Source organism: Camelina sativa, chromosome 14 (genome assembly GCF_030686135.1).
Source record: "Camelina sativa cultivar CO46 ecotype springtype chromosome 14, ASM3068613v1".
Lineage (NCBI taxonomy): Eukaryota > Viridiplantae > Streptophyta > Magnoliopsida > Brassicales > Brassicaceae > Camelina > Camelina sativa.
In genome coordinates, this window is record NC_141893.1 from 31,471,179 (window position 1) to 31,486,972 (window position 15,794).

The 15,794-nt window shown below is 35.0% G+C and overlaps 3 protein-coding genes and 1 pseudogene across 4 annotated transcripts; 2 read left to right on the forward strand and 2 right to left on the reverse strand.

Annotated features, from left to right (window-relative positions):
• Positions 1–762: 762 nt before the first annotated feature.
• On the reverse strand, positions 763–6,448 carry LOC104742731 (proline-rich receptor-like protein kinase PERK15; annotated as a pseudogene). Its single transcript, XR_015580606.1, has 9 exons — positions 5,955–6,448; positions 5,505–5,861; positions 5,348–5,434; positions 5,206–5,276; positions 5,053–5,129; positions 4,802–4,952; positions 4,557–4,718; positions 4,145–4,465; positions 763–975 (listed from the first exon to the last, which is right to left on the reverse strand). The product of XR_015580606.1 is annotated as a proline-rich receptor-like protein kinase PERK15 (transcript).
• Positions 6,449–11,401: 4,953 nt separating this feature from the next.
• Positions 11,402–11,815, forward strand: LOC147928868 (uncharacterized). The gene has a single exon (XM_087486298.1). It carries the CDS (start codon positions 11,402–11,404, stop codon positions 11,813–11,815), a length of 414 nt encoding a protein of 137 aa, XP_087342424.1.
• Positions 11,816–11,872: 57 nt separating this feature from the next.
• LOC147928869 (uncharacterized) lies at positions 11,873–12,745 on the forward strand. Its single transcript, XM_087486299.1, has one exon. It carries the CDS (start codon positions 11,873–11,875, stop codon positions 12,743–12,745), a length of 873 nt encoding a protein of 290 aa, XP_087342425.1.
• A 1,851-nt stretch (positions 12,746–14,596) lies between these two features.
• On the reverse strand, positions 14,597–15,367 carry LOC147928870 (uncharacterized). Its single transcript, XM_087486300.1, has one exon. The coding sequence runs from the start codon at positions 15,365–15,367 to the stop codon at positions 14,597–14,599; it is 771 nt and encodes a 256-aa protein (XP_087342426.1).
• Positions 15,368–15,794: the final 427 nt, after the last annotated feature.

Here is a 15,794-nt window from a genome sequence, read left to right on the forward strand (position 1 = left end):
TTTATACCTATACTTCAATATCCTGTATATAGCATATTGAATCAGACAACTCTTGGCGTGTACGTGACAATGAAATTTACTAAAACGGCGTCGTTTTAGTTCGTCATAGTGTCTTGTAGACCTAAAGGTCATCTGATTCAACAACCGCTCCTCTGTAAAACGTGACTCCCAAGCTCTGGAACTTTTCTTGCCCAGCAGTATCCAAAATCTGTATCCATCAAAAGATTCAATACATCCATATATGTATATAAGAGATTCAAAAGAGAGTATCTTGTTAATAATAAATAACACACACACAACATGGTATGCACAGTTCACAAAGCAAGATTTTAACTTTTACTGCATTATAGATAGACTAAAAAAGTTAGGAACCTAAGAAAAATCCTTTTTTTTGTCATTTGAATTTTATTATTGAACCAAACAAAAATACACAGTTAAAATTACAAGAGGCGATGGACAACTGGATATTCTCGCGGTCATAAGGTGACGGACTACTGAATGTCCCCACGGTCATAAAGCGACGAACTATTGAATATCCCCGCGGTTTTTAGCCCAAAAGAGGGAAACAAACCCCAAAAAATGAGGATACATATTAAAATTAAACACAAAGACACAAATCTAAAAATCAAAAGTGAAACAACCTGAACCGTTTTTTTTAAATAATATATAATAATAATAAATAAACTACAACTAGTGGTCCCATACCAACTAGCCACCTAACCACAAACACAACCAACAGCGGAAATCACAGATATCAATATCCAATCAATAATCCAATAATTAATAACCAATATTCCAACATTAATTCCAAATCATAAACTAATCATCCAAACAGCATAAACCAGAGAACCAGCAATCCTAAGCAACATTCTAGGACTCAACTCTAGCAACCTAACAGAAGCCAGACAACCAAGCGAACCACTAGAACATCCTCCTCTTCATTGCCTTGATTCCACGATCACACTTTGTCTTTACCTGCATCACAAACACAAATTGCAATGCATGAGTATTTTATAAACACTTAGTAAGGCAATCCTCCCATCTACTGGGCTATACACACAAGCAATAGAGACATCTCTAACCATCAATAAACAATCAACAATCAACAATAACAAACCAGGACTCAGCATCGACCGATACCAAAATGCATCGACCGACACCAGTTGGAGGTTGCGTCGACCGACACAAGATCTGCATAAACCGATGCAAGGCTAACTTGCATCGACCGATGCTCCCATTGCATCAACCGACGCATGCTCGACATAGCACGAAAACCCTAGATTTTATGCGCCGTCCTCGCATCTGCATCGACCGACGCACAGAGTGCATCGACTGATGCAATGCCGAGCATCGCTTTCCCCTAAAGCTTCTCGCCGGATCTTCGTTCCTACAACCACAAAACTCGATCCCAAGCCACACGAAAGCTTCCCAACGTCCCAAACAACAATCTAACAAGCCTAACAACACAAAACAAGCAAATCAGCGTTTTCTCCAACTTAGATAAGCCATGGTCATGCACTTAACTTTGCCAAGACGAAACTGAACCTCAAAAAAGCAAAACAACGCTCTTAGGAAGCTCCTACAACGATCCCAACTACAGATCTCTACAGGAACAACCTCAAATCTCCAGAAAAACTCCAAGAACACCAAGAACACTCTTCCTCTCTTTTCTCTCTCTCAAAAGCGGCCAAAACAACTAATGAGACAAAATAAACGACTTAAGGGTTTTTCCCCTTTTTCTTTGCCCAAAACGCAGCGTTTCACTTAAACCCGTCTGCAGAAAACAACCTTACATCGACTGATGCACATAGTGCATCGACCGATGCAATCCCTATACCGGGATTCGGTTCGCGAATGTTACAAAAAGTCTTGGAAAAACTGAAACCTAAGCCCTATATTGAACAATGGCATGAAAGACTCTCATAAAGCTTCCCTATCGAACCATTAAACGTCGGGAGCACCAATAAAGCTGGATATACCTCACACCGAAGCCAAACCAGATGCAAACCGACAAGGAGGAAAGCTTGGCCTATAAAACAGCTTGACGTCAAATAACGCATTCCTGCAAGGCACACTGGATGAAGAGGTATATATGGAGCAGCCGCCAGGTTTCATTGACTCTGACCACCCCGACTATGTCTGCCATCTTCACAAAGCGATCTACGGATTAAAACAGGCACCGAGGACGTGGTACACGGAACTCAAGACCTACTTGGTTTCGTGAACTCCCTTGCAGATACCTCTCTGTTCGTACTACAAAATGGGAAGGACTTTCTTTATCTCCTTGTTTATGTTGACGATATACTAATTACCGGGAGCAATGAAGCCAATATTCAATAGGTCCTTAATTTGCTTGCTGAACGGTTCTCTGTCAAGGATCCTGAAGATCTCAACTATTTTCTTTGGCATCGAAGCACATCGCACCCCACAAGGACTTCATCTCTCCCAGAGGAAGTATATAGTTGATCTCCTCCACCAATACAATATGACAGATGCTAATGTTGTTCTCACACCAATGGCTTCTTCACCAAAGCTCACTCTCACAACTGGTAACACTCTCCAATCCATCGACTTTCAGAAAATTTGTTGGCAGTCTCCAGTACCTTGCATTCACCTGGCTTGACATTGCATATGCGGTCAACCGTCTCTCTCAGTTCATGCACCGTCATACCGATGCACAATGGCAAGCTGCCAAGCGAATTCTCCGCTATTTGGCCGGTACGCCGACACATGGTCTTTTCCTCTCTTCCAGGACGCCGTTAACTTTTCATGCATTCTCCGATGCGGATTGGGCAGGAGATTCACACAATTATTTCTCTACCAATGCATACATTTGTTTACTTAGGTAGCAACCCTATATCTTGGTCTGCACATAAATAGAGTGGTGTAGCCCGCTCTTCAACAGAGGCTGAGTACCGATCAGTAGCCAACACCGCCTCTAAGATCCGATGCATATGCAATCTCCTCTCTGAGCTTGGGATCCGACAAACAGCACCTCCAGTGATCTATTGTGACAATGTTGGTGCCACATTTCTGTGTGCCAATCCAGTGTTTCATTCTCGAATGAAACACATTGCAATCGATTATCATTTTATAAGAGGTCAAGTTCAGAATGGTCTTCTTCGTGTTGCTCATGTTCATACCACAGACCAACTTGCTGATGCACTAACCAAACCGTTAGGACGCCAACGGTTTCTTCAACTAAGACACAAGATTGGAGTGACTAAAACCTCTTCATCTTGAGGGGGGATGTTAAGGATACGATTATGATATGATTGTATCATGTCTTTAATGTCTAAATATCTACCTTCCTTCTATGTATCTTCTTCCATAAGTAGCTTAGCTTAGAACCTTCTTCTGCTCTCTGTATTTAAACGACCATGTAATTACTCTTGTGAATATATCGAATACAGCTCATTACATTCAGGATCTTCACACTCCAACGTGAGGGAAGGGTATTAGAGCATATGTTAGGTTTTGTATATGGACCTCTAATGTCTATGGCGGTTTATGTTAAACCTAAAATTCTAGAGTTAAACTTGTATATATAGGTTTCTCAAGTTGATTAATAAATCCAAGTCAGTTCAATACCTAATTGCACCTGTAAAGTGAAGATTTTGTCATCAAGTTGAACATCTTTAGTCAAAAATCTTGTCCAATCGTTGCTTTATACTGATTACTAAATTTGTGATTCATAAACCTAAAACACGAAACCTCAAATCAATACAAAAAAATTCAAGATTTTATCAACAAAACAAAACATAACAAGTAAAAGAGAAATAGATCTAGAACCATTGTGGGTCTAATTATGTTTACTTTTTCATTTTTTTATTTTAAGTACCATTGACTAATGTTCCTTACACACCATGTTTTACAAATATATATATTTGCATATATATAAATGAACAAAGTCATTAGTGTTCTTTTTTCTTCAAAATCATATGTATAACCCAAAAAAAGTAAAACCATAAATAATATCTTCACAGTTCACACCATACTAAAAAAATAAATATTCACGTGCAAATTCAGGCAGTTTTGATTAGAGTCACACACATGAAGTAAAAGTGAAAGCGCGTGAATAATAAATGTGTTACCCCCCCCCCCCCCCCCCCCCCCCCAAAAAAAAATATATATACTTACTCACTTTACTAAGATGAATCCTCTTTTTTAAGTTATAGTATCGTTCGTTTTCTTATCCGGTTCGATCTCTTGCGTTGTACGGTTGCTTCGGTGATGCTAGATGAGCCTGATGGGTTCTGACCGTTGTCGCTAGTCAACCGCTGCATTCGCTACTACCAAACGTCTGGCTTTCGTATGCCATTTTCTTGAATTTCTTCAAATCTTCTTTGTATTGTGTTGAGCTATAATCTGGGCTCCCATCTAAGCTGTAAATAGTGCTGTGTCCTGGAGCAGATCCTTCCGTTAGGTCATCTAGAGATATGTTTCCTTCAAATGCTCGAACTATCTGCAAGTGTGTCCAAAGAGCAATCACCACAAGTTTTTTATCCTAGATCGAAGTGAAAATGTTGCCAAAAAGTAACAGTTTGATATAGTACCTGGCTCACTTTTGGGCGGCGTTTTGCTGAATGACGGACACTAGCAGCAGCGCAAGCAACCATTCTCCTCATTTCGCTGATATCAAACTCATCCTCTAATCGCGGGTCAACGAGACCGTCAAAGATACCACCATTTAGAGCTTGTATCATCAAAGGTTTTGCCTATTGCATGGAGGGTTAAATTTAGAAGCTTATTAAGAAAGTTGAGGGTTTGGTGCTAATAAAGGTAAAACAAGATTACCAACCCAATCAACAATGCTTTCACCATCTGCAAAAGGCTGCGAATTATCAATAGGTCGGCGCCCGGATATCAGTTCGAGAAGCACCACTCCAAACGAGAAAACATCTGATTTATCAGTGAGTTTCCCTGAAGAAGCATATTCAGGAGCCAAGTAACTGCATCACACAATAAAACCATAAGAAATGAAGAAGTTCAAGAGACCGTTATAAGTTATTTATAATAAGATGATTGCGTAGAGAAAAGAGCGTTTCATACCCGAACGTTCCCATAACCCGAGTGGAAACATGAGTATCAGTGTCTAAATAAGACCTGGCGAGTCCAAAATCTGCTAACTGATGAAGCATCAAGTTCAACATTATTAGTAGAAATCTTGAAGAAATGTATAATCGTTACAAGTTTTTAGAGTACCATTGCCTCGTAGCTATGGTCAATTAGAATATTTGCAGCCTTCACATCCCGGTGTATTGTTTTAGGTTTACCTGATACAAAACAAATCTCTTTGACAAATTGACACCAAAATACAAATAAAAAAAATGTGAACAGTACTTACAGTCTTCATGTAAGTATGACAATCCTTTAGCTGCACCCAAAGCAATCTTCATCCTCTTTGTCCACTCCAGTACAGGTCTCCCTTTCTCTACAAACATCAAAACATAAGCCACACAAACCATATCATCATAACCATTAACCAAAGTCAAAGAGCTCACCGTGCAAATGGAACTCGAGAGTCTTGTTAGGCACAAACTCATAAACAAGCAGTCTTAGAGAACCAATTCTACAATAACCAAGAAGAGAAACAAGATGCCTGTGATGAACTCTACTAATAGTCTGTATCTCGGCTTGAAACTCGCGTTCGCCTTGTCCACTCCCAACTTTAAGCTGCTTAATAGCAACCTCAGTTCCATCAACAAGAACTCCTCTGTGAACATAACCAAACCCACCTTGTCCAATAAGGTTACTGTCGGAGAAATCACTAGTTGCTCTAGACAAATCCTCATATGTAAACAAGTTTTGTCCAATCACTGATGAACTACTTTGATGGTTCGATTGCTGAAGATTATTACCTGAATAAGAAACAGAGGAATCGAATATTAAATATAAAAAAGATTAGATTTTTTTAATGAGAATTAAAGAAACCCTAAAGTTAAAAAAGATACCTTTGGGATCTAGTGAGTCTCCTCCATTAATGGCAGCTTCAGCATCTCTTCTCATCTTCTTCTTCTTCTTCTTCTTCATCATCTCCCACTTCTTTCTTATATAGAAACATACGAAGATAAAATTTCCGATTAGAACACCGAGAGCGCCCAAGATTAGAATGTCCTCTAATTGCGCACCCATTAGCGGAGGAGGCGAAGAAGGTCCGGTGATGGAGGGCTGAGACGGATTTGTTGTTGTGTTTGGATTGGTGAAAGGAAACACCGGGTCCGGTAGGAATTGGACGGAAGGGATAGTGTTGTTGTTGTTCGACTGAGACGATGATATTATAGATGGAAGATGATGATTTTGGTTTCAGGGTTTTTTTTTTCACATGGGGGAAGTGAGAAAGGACGAGGAAGAAGACGAAGAAGAAAGGGACTAGTAAGTGAGATTCTTCTTCTTGCGCAGTGTGTCTACTAATTCTCTTTGTCACTCTGTTTCCTTAATTTCCATTAAATAGCAAATTCTTTCCCAGTTTCTTAGTCTTTCTTACATCTTTTTTTCTTTTTCTTTTTTATTCATTTTCATAAAAAATCAAATAAATTTTAAATTTCTAATAGTTTTTTTTTTAGTAGAAAACTTACTCTATATAATTAAAACTCCTAATAAAATAATGTTTCTTAATACTCTTCATAATATCTAGTTTCTGGATTATCCAAAACAGTAATTAAATTAAAAGATATGATTTTTTTTATACTGACTAAATCAATTAACCAGCTAAAACTCACTAGTTCAACTAGTTTCAAATGTGAATCAATCTGATCGAACAAAAATTAAGCCCATTCTAATTTTAATACGACATGTTCAAATTTTATAGCGTAGAGGAAAATTGTTGCCATGCAGACTCAAATTCGGAACCTAATTTTGATGGTTATTCTTATAACTAAAATATTTTTCGTTGTCTTAAATGTTAGTATATGGAGTAGTAATTTAAGAAAAAACAAGACTTTGAACGTTTGGTTTATGGTATTTTAAGAGTGAGTTCGCCAAATTAAACTAATTTTTAGGTTATTATTATGACGTTTCTTTTTCGTTTTTCTGACAGCTTATTATGACGTATATATTGTCAAATATAATATCTAACAAATTTTATACTATTGTAAACACGAATACACATTATTCAGAGAAAAAAGGAAACACGACTACACAAGTATGTTCACATTCTCTGCTTTTTCTTTTTCTATAAAGGTAAAAGGGATGAAAGGGCCAAAAAAAGATATGAACGCGCACTGTCCTATCTAACTGTCATTCTCCTTCTATTTATTGGTTGTCCGAAGAATGATATGAACGCACATACCCAATTTATTAACCAATCCTACTCCGAAATTTGTTTATGTTAAATTGTTAGTGATTTTACAATTTAAGTTGGTAGGGTACGACTAATCTTGAATGCTACAATAGTCGATAGAAGCAATTATCATGAACCATATACACTATTTGATATAAGAAGTGTAATAAGGGAAAATAATTACGTATTTATACGGAAGAAAAATAAAGAACAAATCAAATTCTTTCATCCAACAAAATATTTTCGTTTTCAAGACAAAATAGGTGAAATATGGAAAAATGGAAGGGTTAATAATTTATTTTCTCTCGGAATTATCATATAGCATCAGAACAACACAAACCTTTAAATTTATTCCATTACATCTGAATTAAGATGTTGAAATCTCATAATCCTTTAAGACACTAGGTTTCGAACCCACGCGTACCTGATATATTTTGATGAAAATTATATATAATTGGTGACGGTTATAAAATATTAAAAAGAATATTTGCATTCTAACACACTTTTTTCAAAAGTATTTGTCATATGACACACTTTCTATTATTTGGACACTTTCTCTATGTCTATTAACTATCATATCATTTCACTATGATTCTATTTACAACAATGCCATCAAACTATGAATCTCTCCAGGGCCGGTCCTAGGTATTTAAAGGCCTAAAGCAATTTAAAACATGTGAATTCAATATTTTTAATAATTTTTAGTTAATAGAATATATTTAACTAAAATATTTCTTGTATTGTTTAGATATTTATTTAAAATATTATTTGATATACTTTTCAAAAAGAATTCTAACTTTTTCAGTTGTTTCATAAAACAAATAACACCAAAATCATAGAATTGAGAAATAAATGGTAGTTAAATGTTTGAAAGAGAAGAGGGAACTATAATTTCTCATAATAAGTTAGGAAAAATAATTGATAATTTAATAAAAGAAACATGATAAGAAAAAAAGGACTTAAGAGAAGAAAAAAAAGAGGTTTGACAAAAACAAATACAGAGTATTTATAAAGGAAAAAAAAACATATACTTTTTTACACCAAAGAAGAGAAAAGAAAACGAAAAAGGAAAAAATAAAACTGTATAATTGGTTCATCGCATACGTGGAGTTAGGGAGAGAATATGTAAATGAATTAGATTCAATGATTATAACATTTACAATATTAACTTAGCTTGTATTTATATTATTATGTAGCATGTAGTATAATAATTATTTAATCTCTAAATTGTTTTTCCTTTTGTGGCCTAAAGCGGATGCTTTGCTCGCCTTATGGGTGGGTCGGCACTGAATCTCTCTCTAGTTATCCAATTCACATGTTTCTTTTTCATTTTTTTCTCTCTCTTTCATTGTTTAAATAATTATATAATTTTTGTTAGTTGGAAAGTGTAGGCACAAAAACATATAATTTTTGTTAGAGAAAAGCAGAATTTTTTTCTAAATGAAATAAGCAAAATGGTGTATTATGTCATACAAATCATGAACATGTGGACATGTTTAGATGGATAATTCTAGTTAACACTTGGTTATAGAGTTTTTTCAATGAAATTTTTCTCTTAAGCTCAAAGGATTGAGGCGCCAGATTCCAAGTGTTTCTAGCACAAAAACCAGTAATATAATTTCCAAATCTTTCTTTACCGGTGAAGAACAACATCAAAAATTTAGAAATTTATAAAAAATCTAATACAAGAAGTCAAAATTTTGGCATAATTTAAGGTTCAAGGTTTACAGATTTGGGTGGGTCAATTTCATGTTTTCTAGTAAAAAAGCTTCAGATTTGGCTACATTTGTTAAAATTGCTATGAAATTAAATTCTGATTATATTTTATGATCTAAAGTTTAGGATTTAGAGTTTAGTGTTTAGTATAAGATATAATGAACGGTTCCATGCTTACGTTTTTAGGGGATATGATAAGATTAAAATTGTTTGATAGTTAACAATGACTACTTCACCAAAACAAAAGTAGTTTTTAGTGGACGTGTATAACTTATCATCCATGTGGACTTGATTTTATGGACATGAAAGATTAAAATCGTTTGATAGTTAACCGTGACTACTTTATCAAACCACAATTTTTTTAATTACTTAGGTATTCATATGATTTTTTCTCTGGTCATCCAAAAATAAGTATCCATCTATGCATGTTAACCATCCACATAATAGTGAACAACATCAATGAATTTGAAATTTACAAAGAACGTAAGGCAATAAGTCAAAATTTTAGCCTAATTTAAGGTTTAGGATTTACTAGTTGGGGTATGTCAATTTCAGGTTTTCTAGTAAAAGATCTTCAGATTTCGGCTACATTTGTTAAAATTGCTATGAAATTAAATTTATGATCATGGTTTATGATCTAAGGTTAAGGTCTAAAGTTTAAAATTTAGGCTTTAGGGTTTAGACTCTAGGGTTTAGGATTTAAGATTTAGGGTTTAGGGTTTAAGGTTTAGGGTTTAGGGTTTAGGGTTTGAGGTTTAGTATAGGATATAATGAACTGCTTCATGCTTAGATTTTTAGGGGATATGATGAGGTTAAAATTGTTTGATAGTTAATAATGACTACTTCACCAAAACACAAGTAGTTTTTTGTGGACGTGTATAACTCATCCATGTGGACTTGATTTTATGGATATGACTACTTTACCAAACCACAAGTTGTTTTATGGTATTCATATTGTTTTTTATCTAATCATCCAAAATAAGTATTCATCTATGCATGTTAACCATCCACATAATTGCGAACAATATCAACAAATTTAGAAATTTATAAAGAATGTAATGCAAGTAGTCAAAATTTTGGCCTAATTTAAGGTTCAGAATTTACAGGTTGGGGTGGGTCAATTTCATGTTTTCTAGTAAAAGATCTTCATATTTGGCTACATTTGTTAAAATTGTTATGAAATTAAATTTTATGATTATTATTATGATCTAAGGTTAAGGTTTATAGTTTAGGATTTAGGCTTTAGGGTTTAGGGTTTAGGGTTTAAAGCTTAGAGGTTTAAGGTTTAGGGCTTAGGGCTCAGAGGTTTCTGATTTAGAGTTTAGGATATGATATGATGAACGGTTTTATGCTTAGGTTTTTTGGGATATGATGAGGTTAACATTGTTTGATAGTTAACAATGACTACTTCACCAAAACATAAGTAGTTTTTAGTGGACGTGTATAACTCATCGTCCATGTGGACTTGATTTTAGAATAAGTATAATATCCACAAATAATTATTCACATAATAAGATATTTTTAGCATCCACATAACAATCAACAAATATTCCATTATAAATGGATAATATATATTATAATTATTCATTTTCAATATAGTAAAATGGATCTCAAAATGTAGAAAAAATAAAATTATAATCAATCATAAAAACAAAATCAAAAATATATGTCATAATAACTAAATAAAGTGATTACAAAGAGAGTATGAGAAATTCTTTGCACTGAGGTTCTCATTGCAAACCTCCACAAGGCGGAGCGGTTAAAGCTTATCACGGGTATCAAGGTGTCGACTGCTTGTCCCGCGGTCTCTCACTTGTTATTTGCAGACGGTAGAGTAGTGTGAGGCTGTCTTAGGGATCCTTTGACAATATGAACGGGTTTCTGGACAGTAAATAAACTTCCAGAAATCTTCGGTTCAATTTGGGCACACAGTTGATGTGGATTTACGAGAGGAGCTAAAAGGAGTACTGGGGATCACCAATATGGGTGGTATGAATTCATATTTGGGTATTCCTGAGAGTCTGGGAGGTTCAAAAACAAAGGTCTTTTTCTTTGTTCAGGATCGATTGCAAAAACGGACAGGTGGATGGTCTGCCCAGCTACTGTCCAGGGGGGGGAAAGAGGTTATGATCAACTCACTAGTGCGGTTTCTAACTTTTGGTGGAGTGCTTCTCGGGACACACGAGGACTACACTAGGTAGCCTGGGATAAGTTATGTGTTGATAAGGTTGATGGTGGTTTGGGTTTCCGGTGTTTGGATGACTTTAACACCGCCTTGTTGGCTAAACAACTCTGGCGGTTGATTACAGTTCCAGACTCATTATTTGCAAATGTTTTTAAAGGTCGGTACTATAGGCATTCCAATCCGTTGGACCCAATCAAATCTTACTCGCTGTCTTATGGATGGCAGAGTTTGGTATCTGTCGCTATCTGGTAAACAAGGGACTCATTAAATGGGTAGGATCCGGTGATTCCATTCTAGTATGGTCTGATCTCTGGATCCCCGCTCAATCTCCGAGACTAGCATTGCGTCTGGGATCGCCAATTGATCCCACGCTTAGAGTTGAAACCTTTATTGACAGGACCTCACATTCCTGGAATTTGGCTTTACTCTCGGCCTCTTTTAAGCCGGAGGATGTTGCCATTATTTCTGCCTTACCTGTTGGTAAACCAGATTCACCGGATAGATTGGGTTGGCATTTGACAAAGACGGGTCTTTACACCGTTAAATCTGGGTATAAAGCTTTGCGTCCAAACCAGGCGGCCTCGACACCTGTATTTGGCCTTAGCATTATTCCTTTACAGGCGTTTGTCTAGTAAATTCGGTGCCCACCAAAACTTAGACATTTTTTATGGCAAGCGATTACGAGTTGTATGGCGACAACAGGTAATCTGCGGAGACGTGGAATGACATGTGATTTTGAGTGTGGCTGTTGTGGTGGTTCTGAGGAGACAACCAATCATGCCTTATTTTTATGCCCTCCGGCCAGGCAGGTTTGGGCTCTATCCACATTCCTGACATCTCCGGGCTGTTTTCCTTCAGAATTTGTCCATGCAAACATGGACTATCTATTCTGGAGATTTCAGCAGAATCCTTCAGCGGATTATTATCCTTGGATTCTATGGTACATTTGGAAGGCTAGAAATGACAAAAATTTTTGCAATCTGGACTCCAATCCGTTAGCAATTTTACAGTTAGCGGAGGAGGAAGCTGAACTCTGGTTTTCAGCACAAGCAGACACAGTAGGGATTCCTCCCAAGGATGGGCCTCATCCCACTACTGGTCCTGTGCTTGCGGAAATGGCTACGGCCAACATATATAGGACCAGTTACCGTTGCTTTGTGGACGGATCTTGGAAGATAACTGACCAGTATACAGGTCGAGGATGGTATTGCATTTCTCCTGAGGGGGAATCTCCCATTATGGGTGCGTCTAACCTTCGCCGTAGCTTGTCACCCTTTCATGCAGAAGTGGAAGCTCTAATCTGGGCAATGCGTTGTATGATTGTGGTTTTTCATACAGACTGTTCTGACCTGGTAAAGATGGTGTCTCCGCCGTCCGAGTGGCCTGCCTTCAAGACATGTTTGGATGAGATCGAGGCGGACAAGGAAGAGTTCTTATCTTTTGCACTAGTCCAAGTCTCCCGAACGCAGAATGGTAATGCATACAAGCTAGCACGACTTGCTAGAATAGAGTCACATCTAGTTACCTATGTAAACGTTTTTCCTACCAATTGGCTCATTTGAGCTGATCTTGTACTCTGTTACCAAAAAAAAAAAAAAAGATAGTAAGAGAAAAAAAAGTGAAGAATAGAAAAAAAAAATATGAAAGAAAATCTTGTCCATTGAATTTTAACTAATAGTTTCAATCCAATAGTTCTTATTATTTGTAATACAAACTGTTTTTCTCTCTTTAGTTATATCTTAACTTACATGATGAAGGTTAAAATAGTCTATAAATTATGTGAACAGTAGAAAATTTGGCAAAAAAGTGTCCATGGATAGAAAGTGTGTTAAATGAACATATTTTTATAGAAAGTGTGTCTGAGTGCAAATCTCCCATATTAAAATACTATTAAAGCAAAAATTCCTACAAAAAAAATGAAATTTAGCTATTAAATTTAGTTATGTTTTGATAAATGTATCATTTCTTCTACTAAAAGTTTAATAAGAAATTATCTTAAAATTAGCTTAATGCATATAATTTGTGTTTTATGGATAAACATCATGCATATCCAATTACTATTGTTTTTAATATTTCAATAATTCATTTATTTTACTTAATTCGTTTTTTATTTAGTTATTATTTTATTAAATTAGCAATTATATTGCTACCAAAAAATGAAATTTAGCTATTAAATTTAGTTATGTTTGGATAAATGTATCATTTCTTCTACTAAAAGTTTAATAAGAAATTATCTTAAAATTAGCTTAATGCATATAATTTGTGTTTTATGGATAAACATCATGCATATCCAATTACTATTGTTTTTAATATTTCAATAATTCATTTATTTTACTTAATTCGTTTTTGATTTAGTTATTATTTTATTAAATTAGCAATTATATTGCTACCAAAAAATGAAATTTAGCTATTAAATTTACTTATGTTTTGATAAATGTATCATTTCTTCTACTAAAATTTTAATAAGAAATTATCTTAAAATTATGTTAATGCATATAATTTGTGTTTTATGGATAAACATCATGCATATCCAATTACTATTGTTTTTAATATTTCAATAATTCATTTATTTTACTTAATTCATTTTTTATTTAGTTATTATTTTATTAATTTAGCAATTATATTGCTACCAAAAAAATGAAATTTAGCTATTAAATGTAGTTATGTTTTGATAAATGTATCATTTCTTCTACTAAAAGTTTAATAATAAAGTATTTGAAAATTAATTTAATGCATATGATTTGTGTTTTATGGATAAACATCATACATATCCGATTACTATTAGAGACAATATCAAAATTATTAGTAAATTGGCATTCATTCAACCATACCAAAATCCCTTTAAAATCCATTTTATATTAGCAATGGATGTTGAAAGAAGAGAGAAAGGCAGGAAAAAAAGTTTTGTATCAACGTTAAACTCCATTTCTAATTTTTTTTGGTTATTTGACAATGAAATGGTTTATGGTGGCATTCGCTTCAGTTTTTATTTTACTGATCCTCTCGGTGATTGTGGCTTGCATTTTGCGTATCACTGAAAAACATATGAAGGACGAAGACGAAGGCTAACACATGAAGGAAACTTACATTATTAATATGGCAGATGAAATCTATCTTTCCTAGTTGTTGTTATTTTATAATTTCTAGATTAGTAAAATATGTATGGTTTTTTATATAAATTTGTTTTTTAAACTTCAAATGATTATATTTATATTGAATGATTTTTATTAATAAAAATTAAATTAAAATTCCGTGCAAATACATATAACAAAAAAAATATTATATATTTTTTTTGCACAAAAAATAGAATTTTATTTCACTTTAAGAAAAATCAATACAAATGGATTGCCGAAACCATTCCGGTAAAGAAACAGAGTCAGAGTAGAAAGTATTGTCTCGACAACCATATTTTGCTAAATTGTGAGCAGCAGTATTACATTCTCTTTTTGAAAACAGGAAGATGTTGAGGCAAATTTTGATACCCAAAAATGGATATCATTAAGAAAGTTTGTTAAGGATCTGTTAACTTGGACACCATTTAAAATTTTAATGAGATTCTCGCATTCCCCTTCAAATATAATATTTGTGTAACCTCTGGTCCATGAATGATGTAATCCAACAAGAAGTGCTTTAGTCTCAGCTTCCATGGGGGAATCAGTATGTCCTAGATCAGTAGAGCCCCAACAGAGAGGTAAACCGAAGTTGTTGTGAATTATCCATCCACCTATAGCTTGTGAAGTATTCCTATCAAAAGCTGCATCAAAGTTCCATTTAACAATCGAGATTGGTGGCGCTGTCCATTGATGTACCTGGTGAGAAGATTTTTGGGTGTTTAGTCGATTCTTTTTTACATCAATCCATTCTTTTGTTTTAGCTTGAGCCTGTAAAACCGTTTTCGTTGCACTTTCCTTGTAATTGTTGAAAACTGTGTTGTTTCTGGCCTTCCAAATCCTCCATAATAACCATAGTGACAGTAGGGCAATCTGACGAGGGATATCTTGCCGTGTTGAAAATTCAGTTATGTTTATGAGATTTTCCTCTGTATCCTCAGACAAGCAATTGACATTGAGAGTCGGAGTGTTAGAAAGACGCCAGGCCGAACTAGCAAAAGGGCATGTAAACAGAGCATGGTTTATGGTTTCATCTTGTTGTCTGCATCTGGAACATGTTGAATCTATATTCATGCCTCTAGATCGAAGTATTGTGGTTGTAGGTAGAGCTAGGGAGATAGTACGCCAGATAAAATGTTTGATTTTTGGCATTAGATTTAATCTCCATAATTTATTTTTGAGTTCGATAGAGCCATGTGGAATGGAGTGAGGAAGAAAATCAGAGGGATCATGTGTGAGCGGCCAATAGCCTGATCTTACTGTATAGTCACCAGAAAAAGTATAGTTCCAGATCAATCGATCAGGGCTATCTTTCTTTGATAAATAAATGTTTTTGAGGAAGTCACGGTCTTCTAGTACAATCAAATATTCTAGTTTGCTTGTGTTCCACGAACGGTTGTGCTCTTGATTATTAATCAATTCATGTATCAAGAAAAATCCTTCTGATTGTATGGTGTTAATTGGGCGGGGCGGATGAGTGCTTACAATGTTATCTATTCCT

Coding starts and splice junctions, on each gene's coding strand:
- LOC147928870 (XM_087486300.1), bottom strand. CDS start 15,367: ATGAATATAGATTCAACATGTTCCAGATGCAGACAACAAGATGAAACC.
- LOC147928869 (XM_087486299.1), top strand. CDS start 11,873: ATGGCGACAACAGGTAATCTGCGGAGACGTGGAATGACATGTGATTTT.
- LOC147928868 (XM_087486298.1), top strand. CDS start 11,402: ATGGCAGAGTTTGGTATCTGTCGCTATCTGGTAAACAAGGGACTCATT.